The 11781-nt window shown below is 43.3% G+C and overlaps 1 protein-coding gene across 1 annotated transcript; it reads left to right on the top strand.

The window, feature by feature from the left end:
• Window positions 1–4797: 4797 nt before the first annotated feature.
• On the top strand, window positions 4798–10995 carry NAA40 (N(alpha)-acetyltransferase 40, NatD catalytic subunit). The gene is made up of 7 exons (XM_015826259.1): window positions 4798–4927; window positions 6065–6117; window positions 6500–6595; window positions 7863–8021; window positions 9059–9142; window positions 10143–10220; window positions 10609–10995. Exons 1-7 carry the CDS (start codon window positions 4871–4873, stop codon window positions 10748–10750), a joined length of 669 nt encoding a protein of 222 aa, XP_015681745.1. The 5' UTR covers window positions 4798–4870; the 3' UTR covers window positions 10751–10995.
• The last annotated feature ends 786 nt before the right edge of the window (window positions 10996–11781 follow it).

Raw genomic sequence — 11781 nt, 5'->3', positions numbered from 1 at the left:
ACTAACGTGTAAACAGCAGCAGAAGAGACGCGCGTCTGCATTTATTAGGCTGATTTACGTGGCTGCCCACCTCGTCCATAGGACCCCGGATCGGTTAGGAGTGGAAATGGGTGGGGGGGGGAGGCGTTGGGTCTTAACGTTTTAAATATTCAGCAGAGTTTGAGAGGGAAAAAAACACGTTTAAAAGTCTTTGGAGTGACTTCTCCCACTTCCTGGCTTCCAGGGGGTGCTAGGCTACAGTTCCCATCCTCCACAGCCAAAGGGGGGCATCTCACAAAGTCAAGGGATTGGTATGGGGTGGGGTGGAAGGGATGGTCATGAAAAGAGGATATTGGAGATTTTAATTACACACACATACGTACACACACATATATATACACATAAATATGCATGTATATGCATATATATATACACACACACGCATAAACACATACACTATATATATATATATATACACACACACACACGTTAAATTTGGATTGCTAACAAAAGAGTTAAACTGTTAAAGGGAAGCTGATATAGCTATTTCTTCCTCCCATATTTGGGCTGACCGGGTGCATCATACAAAAAACACTTACATACACACACATAATATAAATATATATGTATATACATACACACACATATATACTTACACACACACACAAACACATATACATATACACACACACTGTGAAGTCCATATATGTGAAGTCCATATTTGTTTCATCTTTACCCTGCCTTTAGTAACTTTACAAATCACTCAAGGCAGAGAACATGCTTAATACTCCTTCCTCCTCATATTTTCTCCATCACATCAACCCTGTGAGGTGGGTTGGGCTGAGAGAGAGATGGGGGGGAACCGACCCAAAGTCACCCAGCCAGTTTTCCTGCCTAAGTAGCACTTACTGTATCCTGGTTTCTAGCCTGATGTCTTAACTCCTAGACCAAACTGCCTTTGTAAAACTTGGAATCTGGTTAATTGAAGTGAGGCAAAGGAGAAAAAAAAAGGCTTGGGGTTGAAGAAAAAAAATTGAACGGCATCCACAAAGCATGCTAGCAAAACCATCTTTTTGTGCCTTATGCTTCAGGCAAGTTACTGGGTCCCCCCCCCCCTGATGTTAGAATAGAAGCTGTGCAATCCCATTTTAGCCTATCCTGATTCATTGAACAAACCAGTTGGAAAATGAGAGAGATGTATAAATGAAAAGCTTAGGAAGAGTCATAGAGGTGGCCAGTACAGGTAGTCCTTGACTTACAACCATTTGTTTAGCGGCCATTCAAAGTTACAACAGCGCTGAAAAAAGGGACCGTTTTTTCAAAATGATCAAAATTTGGATGGTTGGCAACAGATTCATATTTATGACGGTTACAGTATCCTGGGATCATGTGATCTCCTTTTTGCGAAATGATTAAGAAAAATCAATTTACTTAACCGTGTTAGGAACTTAACCACCTCAGTGTTCACTTAACGGCGTTTAGTAAAGGACTACCTCAACTTAAGGTTTTGTTGTTAACTGGAGCTTTGGGTGTCGGTGGTGATGGAAACAAGGTGGGAAGTTAAGGATATTAGCCGAAAATGAGAAAAATAATAGGACCACTAGGGTATTTAAAAAAAAAGGATAATTCAGAATTTGATTTTTGGTAGAATAGTTTAAGGTCAGTGGAGGTCAGGGAGAAAATAATGATATGAAAAAATGTAATAATTGCAATAACAATTATAGGAAGGAAATTTTTTTGTTGGAAGAAAATGGATTGGGAACTTGGATCAGAAAGTTACAGCAAAGATTTATCTGGATTTTAACTCAAAGTTTAACTCAATTCGGGTCTTACGTTAAAATGTAACAGAATAGTGATTGAACATTTTTCATTGCTAGTTTATATTTCATCCTTGTAGAGACAGAAAGATCTTTGCAAACGGGCCAGGTGTCTTTTTGAATTAGGGCACTGCTTCCATCTGTTTGTGATCGTTGTATACTTTCCGGATCCAGATGGTGCATACGGCAATAAGATTTGAAAAGAGACAGCTTTACCTTAATTGCTGCAGGTGAAATGTTTTGTGTTTCTAGCTTGCCGATGGGAGAGGCCTTTGTTGGGTTTGGTTCAGTCAGTTGGAAGCATTTAATCTCTGGAATGCAAAACCACATTTTAGAAGGATAGATTTCACATTAAGAGTCAGGACCTTTTTTTAAGAGAGTCAAAATTGATTTGCTAGGTTTTATTTGATGCATTCATCACCATCATTTTAGCCGTTATCCACTGCAGGATGAAGGCCTCTTCTGGGCTGTCCTTTGCCAATTGGGCCGCCATACGTGCTGATGTTGTCGCTCCATCTTGTTTTAGGTCTCTTTCGTGGACATTTTGGATCAAGCGGTATCTGTTCTGTGACCGCTTTGGTCCAGCAGCCATCAATTCTTCTTGCTTTGGGACCAGCCCGTTTCCACTTCCGTTCTTCAACTCTCTTTGACGGCATCGTTTTCGTTTGTTCTCTTGTCCATGTGTGGGTCTTTCTATCTTGTCTTGTCATGCCGAGCATGTATCTTCCACGGCTCTTTGCACCACTCATAACTTCTGTATTGTGAGGTTAGTGTCCGTGTTTCACTGGCATATGCTAGAGCAGGTAGCACACACTGATCGAAAATGTTTCTCTTCAGGCCTAGAGGAAGTTTCTTGAAAATTACACTTAAACTTGCCAACCACGTTTAACACGCCGTTCAATTTCCTTTTATTGTATCGCCTTCCATTGGTGTGTTATCGCACCGATATCAGCGACACTGGCAGCTGATAAAGCGCACGCACCCTGCTTGGTTCTTACAAAATGACACACGGCAAACGTGACACTTGCCACTTTTGACAGGTTTTCCAGTGGCTCCTACTTTTTCAGGCTTGCGTTGTGACCCCAAATTGTGAAACTCGGTCCTCGACTTACAAACCTCATTAGGACTCAAGAGTTTCTCTGGCTAAGCAAGACGGTTGTTAAATGAGTCACGCCTGATTTTTACGATCGCCTTTGCTACAGCGGTTAAGCAAATCACAGCAGTTATTAAGCAAATCACCCAGCCGTTAAACGAATCTGGCTTCCCCTGTTGCTTTGCTTGTCGGAGGTCGGCTGGGAAGTTACTTCAAATGGTCACTAAACAAAACAGTCGTACGTTGAGGACTACCTGTACAATATATAGTGTGTACAGGTAGTCCTAAACTTACAATTCATTTACTGACCGTTCACAGTTACAATGGCTCTGAAAAATGTGAATACGACCATTTTTCACAGTTATAACATTTGCAGCGTCCCCTGTGGTCACATGATCAAATTTCAGATACTTGGCAACTGATTCATATTTATGACAGTTGCTGTGTCCCCTTTTGTGACCTTCAGACCAGCAAAGTCGATGGGGATTCACTTAACAACCGTGTTACTAACTTAACAATTGAATAGAGTTGGAAGGGACCTTGGAGGTCTTCTAGTCCAACCCCCTGCAACGATTCACTTAGCAGCTTTGGGCAAGGACAGTCATAAAATGGGCCCAAAGCCATTTAACAAAGGTCTCACTTCTCAGAAAGTTTGGGCTCAATTGTGGTCGTAAGTCGAGGACTCCCTGTATAGAAGTGACTTCCTAGCCAAGCACACACCACGAATTGGGAAAAATGCCCTCGCTTGAACTTTTGAGGGGTTGTAAGGGTTATAGGGAGGTTAAACATATGCTTCTGCCTTGAAATCATCTTAGCTGCTGACTCATCAGCCTGGCAGAAGGTTTTTTATTTTCATTTTTAAAAAAAAAGCATTTCCAAGGCATATTTGTATAGGCTTGTAGTGCTAGAAGCCAGGGGGAAAAAGTAGTAAGAACGAAGCTGTGGGAGACCCAGATTCCTCGTAGGATTTGCTTCCTTGTTCTCAAAAGCTGCACCACGCACATTTCGAATTTCCAAGGAACTGTCTCTGGATAAAAAAAAAAACACAGAACAGTTTAAAAGTGTTTCAGATGAGCTGGAAGAGCACAGGGCCTAACTCTTTAGCAGGGCTGTGCCAAAACGATGCTGCATTAGGAACTACAGTTTGAATTGTTTACTCACAATTTTAAGAAGAAAAAAAAACCCTACACATTTTCATTGGCTTAATCCGCAGAAAGTTTTAACGTATAAAATGGGGCAGTTGTTAATCGGGGAGGTTTTATTCTTGCTTTCTTCAATAGAGCTAAGCTTTTGATTGACAGTTTACTTTAGGGTAGCAGAATCCATAGGATGGTCAAGGTACTCTTATTTTTATTTTGTATTTATTTTATTTTAACCGTACGACTGTGACGGTCACAAGTGGAAGCACTGGACCCAAGTCTCTTTTTCAGCAATGTAACACCAAGGGGTCGTTAAAACAAATGGTTGTAATTTGAGGACCACCTATATTCCAGGCCTTGTAGAAAGTGTGGTCTACAGGTAGTGGTCAAGTTACAGCAGTTCATTTAGTGACCGTTCGAAGTTACAACGGCACTGAAAAAAGTGACCTAGGACTGTTTTTCAAACTAACGTCACGTCCCCGTGATCACATGATCAAAATTCAGAGGCTTGGCAACTGGCATGTACTTAAAGTGGTTGCAGTGTCCTGTGTGTTTGTGACTTCATGACAAGCAAAGTCATTGGGGAAGCCAGATTCACTTAACAACTGTGTTACTAAACAACTGTGGCAAGCAAGCTCTTAAAATGGGCAATATTCATTTACCTGTCTCGCTTCCTTCAGTTGGGGTCAATTGTGGTCGTAAGGCGAGGACTGCCTGTACTGCGGAAGAAGTCTTAATAGATGGGGAACTGTTCAGTTCTGTTTGTGTGTTGTGTCTTAGCATTTCAACCCTCCTGGTTGCAGAGGAAATCCAGTAAAGGAAAGGAGAAGAAGCAGAAACGGATGGAGGAACGGGCAGCCATGGACGCTGTCTGTGCCAAGGTTGAAGCAGCAAATAAAGTGAGTTTTCCCCCCCCTCTTTATTATTTCATGATGCCAGTTATGTCTTATCTTTCAGCTTCTCCCAGCACCCTTGCGGCTGCAAAAAAAAAAACCACGTGTAAAACTAAATTAATAAAAGTTAAAATCTGCAGAACGATGTAGTGCAGAGGGCAGCTTTAAGCCTTGTGGACTTCAACTCCCAGAATTCCACAGCTAGCTGGGGAATTCTGGGAGTTGAAGTCCACAAGTTTGAAAGAGTTGCCCATGTTGGACACCCTTGATGTAGTGATTAGGAAGGAAACTCAACTTCTGGTTCTTGAAACCTACTACCTCTATCCTGAAACTTACTGAACGGTTTTACCCCAAGAATTGCATAATTTAGAAATTGCACAAAGTGTGTGTGTGGAGGGGGAAACTTCCCTTATAGCAGGGGTGTCAAACTCAATTTCATTGAGGGCCGCATCAGCATTGCGGTTGCCCACGGGGGTGTGTGTGGCCAGGGTGGGTGTGGATGGAGTGGATGTGGCCTACTGGGTGGGCATGACTAGCTCTACATCGTTCATGTCAAGGGTGCCTGTGGGGGCCTGGGCAGGAGTGGGACAGATCTGAGGGTCTCTGGCAGAAGGGGGTGGGACCGGGGCAAGCGCCAAGGCATGGTCCATTTCTTCATTCCTCACAAAGGCTGACCCCTCCCCAGCATGCACCCAGGGGATGGGGCCGACGCGGCAGGGGCTGGTTCCTCGCTGTTTCTAGACGGCCTTGTGGAGCTAAGACTGAATGTGTTTCAGCATAGATGGCCACCACAAAATTGTACATTGGCTCCCAGCTGGCCTGGGCCAGGACCAAGGCAGTGGGGCCGTTCCCTCTCTGTTTCCAGGATGGCTTCGCGGGCCACATGAAACCACTTCGCGGGCCGCATCCGGCCCCCAGGCCTTGCGTTTGACATGTCTGCCTTATAGGCTTCCACAACTTCTGGAGACAAGCCATTAATTGTTCTCATTGTCAGGAAATCTCTCCTTATTTCTTAGATCTCTCCTTGATTAGGTTTCCATCCCTTGTTTCTTGCTGGTTTGGAGAAGACGTGGGCTTGATCGCTCTTCCGACATCAACTTTTTAGTTTGTCTAATGCCTTTCTTTCTTTCTTTCTTTCTACAGCTGGGAGACCCTTTAGAAGCTTTTCCCGTGTTCAAGAAATACGACAGAAACGGGTCAGTAAAAAAGCCCAATGTCCTTCCTTCTTTCTTTTTTTTTTTTGAGGCGAGAGATTCGAACTCGGGCCTCTCCCTCCGCGATAAATAATTGCAAAGCGTCGCTCTTGTCCTGCTTGCGGCTGCTTGGCCTGGATTTACTCGCAATGCTTCATTTCCACAAATTATTTATTTTTATATTTATTTACTTTAGAAAACTGATACAGCCGCCTACTCGCTCCCAGCGGCTCTAAGGGGGCATACAAACAATAAGAAACAGTATATTTAAAAAAAAATAAAATTATAATATAAATAAAAAAATGATAAGCCCACCCACCTCCTAATAAATAAATAATCCCTGATTATGTCTTGTTTTTTTCTTCCTTTTGCTCTTTCATTACAGGCTGAATGTTTCCATCGAGTGCAAACGAGTCTCCAGTTTGGAACCGGCTACTCTGGATTGGGCCTTTGAGCTGACTAAAACGAACATGCAGACCTTGTAAGGGCCCTAAAGATACCCAGGGATAATAATGGGAGGCCGGTGGGCAGCCATAACCAACAATTGTGGCATGAGCAAAAGCTGGTTCAATCTCACCCTCTCTGCTTCAGGAGCCCAAATATTCAGTTTGCAAGAGGGGGAAAAAATTGCTCAATAGTACAGGTGGTCCTTCACTTACAACACTTTGCTTAGTGACCGTTCTAAGTTACAACAGCGCTGAAAAAGTGACTTTTGACGCCTTTTCACACTTACAACCGTCGCAGCATCCCCGGGGTCACATGATCAAAATTCGGACGCTCAGCAACTGACTTGTATTTATGACAGTCGCAGCGTTCCCCTGGGTCACGTGATCCCCTTTGGTTCACTTAACCACTGTGGCAAGAAAAGTTATAAACTGGGGCAGAAGTCGCTTAACAGGTGTCTCGCTTGCTGTTAGTTGCGAAGTCGTGTCCAACCCATCGTGACCTCATGGACAACGTTCCTCCAGGCCTTCCTGTCCTCTACCATCTTCTGGAGTCCATTGAAGCTCATGCCTCCTGCTTCAGTGACTCCATCCAGCCACCTCGTTCTCTGTCGTCCCCTTCTTCTCTTGCCCTCCATCTTTCCCAGCATCAGACTCTTCTCCAGTGAGTCCTTCATTCTCATTAGGTGGCCAAAGTACTTGAGTCTCAACTTCAGGATCTGGCCTTCTAAAGAGCAGTTGGGTTGATCTCCTCTAGGACTGACCGGTTGGATGGCCTCGCAGTCCAGGGGACTCGCAGGAGTCTTCTCCAGCCCCAGAGTTCAAAGGCCTCCATTCTTTGGCGCTCAGCCTTTCTTACGGTCCAACTTTCACAGCCATACATTGCAACTGGGAAAACCATGGCCTTGACTCTACGCACTTTTGTTGGCAGGGTGATGTCTCTGTTTTTTAGTATGCTGTCTAGATTTGCCATAGCTTTCCTCCCCAGGAGCAAGCGTCTTTTAATTTCTTGGCTCACTTAGCAACAGAAATTTTGGGCTCAGTTGCGGTTGTAAGTCGAGGACTACCTGTACAAGGATCAGTTGTAAGTCATTTTTCATCGTTGTAACTTGCAACGGTCAGTAAACGAACGATTGCCGGTCAAGGATTACCTGTAGTGACTCTATGGAGAACCTGAGTGCAGAGACCCTTCTGAAAAAGATCATTACAGAAGGATTCCCAATCTCCCTGGACAGAAGGTTGTTGATCCTACCCTGAAGGACGTTCTCACTTCTCTCTTTTTTTTTTCCTTGTCCGTCTTCAAAGGTATGAGCAGAGCGAGTGGGGGTGGAAAGACCGGGAAAAACGGGACGAAATGACCGATGACCGGGCTTGGTACTTAATCGCTTTGGAAAACGGCTCCCTTCCGGTGGCGTTCTCGCACTTCCGCTTTGATGTCGAATACGGAGAGGAAGTTCTCTATTGGTAGGGCTTCCCACTTGGAATTTTGGCTACTGGATTGTTGGCTTCATCAGACCGGGAGGCCTGATAGACAAGAGCAGAATAGCAATAGCATTTAGACTCATATACTGCCCCATAAGACTTTACAACGCTCTCTGGGCGGTTTCCAATGTCAGCATTATTTGCATCTCCCCCCCCCCAACAATCTGGGTCCTCATTTTACCAAATTGGGAAGGACGGAAGATTGAATCAACCTTGAGCCAGTGAGAATCGAACTGCTGGCAGTCGGCAGAGTTAGCCTGCAATACTGCATTCTAAGCACTGAGCCACCACAGCAGAAGAATAGAATAAGAAATAGAATAGAATAGAATAAAATTAGAATAGAAAAGAAATAGAAGAAGAGAAGAGAAGAAAAATAGAATTAGAATAGAATAGAATAAAATAGAATAAGAATAGAATAAAGAATAGAATAGAAATAGAATAGAATAATATAGAATAGAATAAGAATAGAAAAGAATAGAATAAAAATAGAATTAGAATAGAATAGAATAGGAGTAAAATAGAATAAGAATAGAATAGAATAGAATAAAGAATAGAATAGAACAGAAGAATAGAATACGAATAAAATAGAATAAGAATAGAATAGAATACAAGAAAATAGAATAGAAGAAAGAATAGAATAGAAAGAATAGAATAGGAGTAAAATAGAATAGAATAGAATAGAATAGAATAGAATAATATAGAATAGAAGAATAGAATAGAATAGAATAGTAGAATAGAATAGAATAATATAGAATAGAAGAATAGAATAGAATAGAATAGTAGAATAGAATAGAATAATATAGAATAGAATAGTAGAATAGAATAGAATAATATAGAATAGAATAGAAGGATAGAATAGTAGAATAGAATAGAATAATATAGAATAGAATAGAAGAATAGAATAGCAAGCACTGACGTCAAATTAAAACAAAAATGTTTTCGTTTTAAAACAAAAGATCGTTGATGACTCTGCTGGGATGTTGGTATTTGCCTGTTTATTTCTCTCTTTCTTCTCCTAGCTATGAAATACAGCTGGAGAGCAAAGCAAGAAGGAAAGGTCTTGGCAAGTTCCTCATTCAGATCCTGCAGCTTGTGGCAAACAGGTAGGGCTGTGCTGCCCCATAATTCCTGAGCTAGAAACCGCCCTGATCTCACTGGAGGAGTCCCTGCGGATTTCACTCCGCTAGTCGTGGTCCGACTATAACGAGCCGGCGCTGCCCGAAGACATTTTCCGCGGTCACGTGGCCAGCAGGATGTCAGGGAGCGCTCTGACCTTCCCACTGAAGTGGTACCTACAGTATTTATCTACTTGCATTTGCAGGCTTTCAAGCTGGTAGGTTGGCAGGAGCTGAAGCAAGGACGGGAGCTTACCCTGTCGCTTGGCTCTGGGTCTCAAACCTGGGCTGCTGGCTTTCCAGCTGGCAAGCCCAGGGTCTTAACTGCTGAGCCACCCACTGGGGCAAACTTTATTGATGTTTAACAAAACTAACTCTCAACATTAAAAACTGATATTCCAGCCTGAATGTTACAGTTATTAACGTAGCCAGGGGCGGGCTCAATATATTTCTCGTTTATTCTTTACTAAACAGACATCTCCACGATTGACGTACTGATGAGGACATACAGTATTGCATTTCTTACAGTCCTGCAGTCATAAGGACTAGAGCCACGATCCACAAGCAAAGCCAAGCACGCTTAACACAGGGCAGACATATCAGAACACAAGATAATCACTCCCAGGCACGGATGCAGCCTTTAACACAAACACTTTGTGGCTGGTTTCTTATTGGAGCCTTCAAAATGCTTGGATTTTAAAACTTCTGCTTAAGCAATTAGTACCGGATTAGATTTGTTCAAGATTTACAGTGCTGTGGGAGTTAAAATTCAGTGGCAATAAGGCTTGACGTGCCAGGTGGAAAGGGAATAGGATCATTCTTGGCTAAATACACTGAAGCACGTTTAATTTCTCTCCTTTCGTGTAGAACTAGACATTAATTCAAAAGGTGGAGCTTCTTAGGAACGGTGCTGAATTTTTTTTCTTGTTTTCCCTTCCTGTTTTTCCCTCAACCCGTTCTGAGTTTGGCTCTCCCTGACTTTTCTTAGCACACAGATGAAGAAAGTCATGTTGACGGTCTTCAAACATAATCACGGAGCCAACCAGTTCTTCAGAGATGCTTTACAGTAAGTAAAAGATTTAATTCTTCTCTCGGCGAGGCAGAAAGAAGAAGAGGATGGCTGGATAATTGGGGGTTTTAAACAAAATACCCTTTTAGGGCATCGCCTCTTTGCTTAGATTAATTAGTTAAAATTACTTTGGCCAACAACTAGACCAGGGGTAGGCAACCTGGGCTCTTTTAGGACTCATGGACTTCAGCTCCCAGAATTCCTGAGTCAGCTATGCTACGCTGACTCAGGAATTCTGGGAGTTGAAGTCCATGAGTCCTAAAAGAGCCGAGGTTGCCTTCCTCTGAACTAGACCATTTCCCCAGATACGATCCAACTTCTGTTGATAAAACACCTGCTGGAAGGTCCTGCTTTTTTTAAAAAAGAAATTGTCCTGACCCTTTAGATTTGAAATAGACGATACCTCACCGAGCATGTCTGGCTGCTGTGGAGAAGACTGCTCCTACGAAATTCTCAGCCGAAGAACAAAATTTGGGGAGGGCCAGCAGGCCCACTTGGGCACGCAGTGTGGGGGCTGCTGCCACTGAGGGGCTCCGTGGCTCCCCGAAAGAATCCGCCACTCTCCAGGTAGGCCTGCCTTCCTCGTGGCTTCTCTTGACCTGTCTCAGTTCTGGCTGCGCTCTCGAGTCAAGAGGGACAGAACTCCTGTGTTACTACATCCCAGGTGCCGGGATCCGAGGTTTTCCTCCCTATCGGAGGTCCTTTAAATCGAAGCCGAGTCGTAACTTTAGGCCTGATCTTGCTTACCTACCTGCAGCCTTGAACCGAAGTGGGAATCAGTGAGATTTTTTTTTCTCTCTCTCTCTGTCTCTTTTTTTTTTCCATGGAAAATTTATGGGGTTCCTGCCTAAAGCCGTTGACGAGAATAGTGGATAAAGGATAGACTTTGGGGATGGCAGATCAAGGCCACTGGTGACAGTTCTGTATTACTTTTGTGCCTGCTTCCCACTTTTGTTTTTGAATAGCTGCAAGACGTGCGTTTATAATTTTGTCAGATGACTCCAGTGGGTTTTAAAAAGAAAATTTGCTCCCTTTAAATCAGTCCCTGGCTGTGCGTTTCAAAGCAACTCTGGCTGTGTGGGCTGATAGGAGGAGGAGGGATCCACACAGATTTTTAGAATGGGATCCTAAGTAACCTGGTGCATCTGGTTAGACCTCCCTCCTTGTTCATTGGGGACAATATCGGCGTGAATGGATTACTCCGAGCAATCTGGACCTCCAGTCTGGACCTCCAGCCTAAACTAAGATTGTTTGATTTTCCTCTTGGCCATCTGCATCGGAAACAACTCAAGAGTGGTTTCGTTGTCCGAAAGTCCCAGTAGAAGCAATTGTGCAAGCGCAAAAAAAAAAAAAAATCAATTTCACCATGAGTTGTGTGTTGTTATTGTTCAGGAGACCCTGTAGTCATTGGTTTTGGAGTTAAAAATGGCAAGCATTACATTACCCCATCAAAGATACATTGGTTTATATCCACATCTTGATTTTCCTCAGATTGTCCATTGATGGGATTTCTCCCTCAAAAAAAGGGGAAGGGGGTTGGTTGAGCATGTTGAGTGTG

Source organism: Protobothrops mucrosquamatus, unplaced genomic scaffold (genome assembly GCF_001527695.2).
Source record: "Protobothrops mucrosquamatus isolate PMUCROS unplaced genomic scaffold, P.Mucros_1.0 scaffold3025, whole genome shotgun sequence".
NCBI classification, from domain to species: Eukaryota; Metazoa; Chordata; class Lepidosauria; order Squamata; family Viperidae; genus Protobothrops; species Protobothrops mucrosquamatus.
This window is presented reverse-complemented; position numbering and strand designations above follow the sequence as displayed.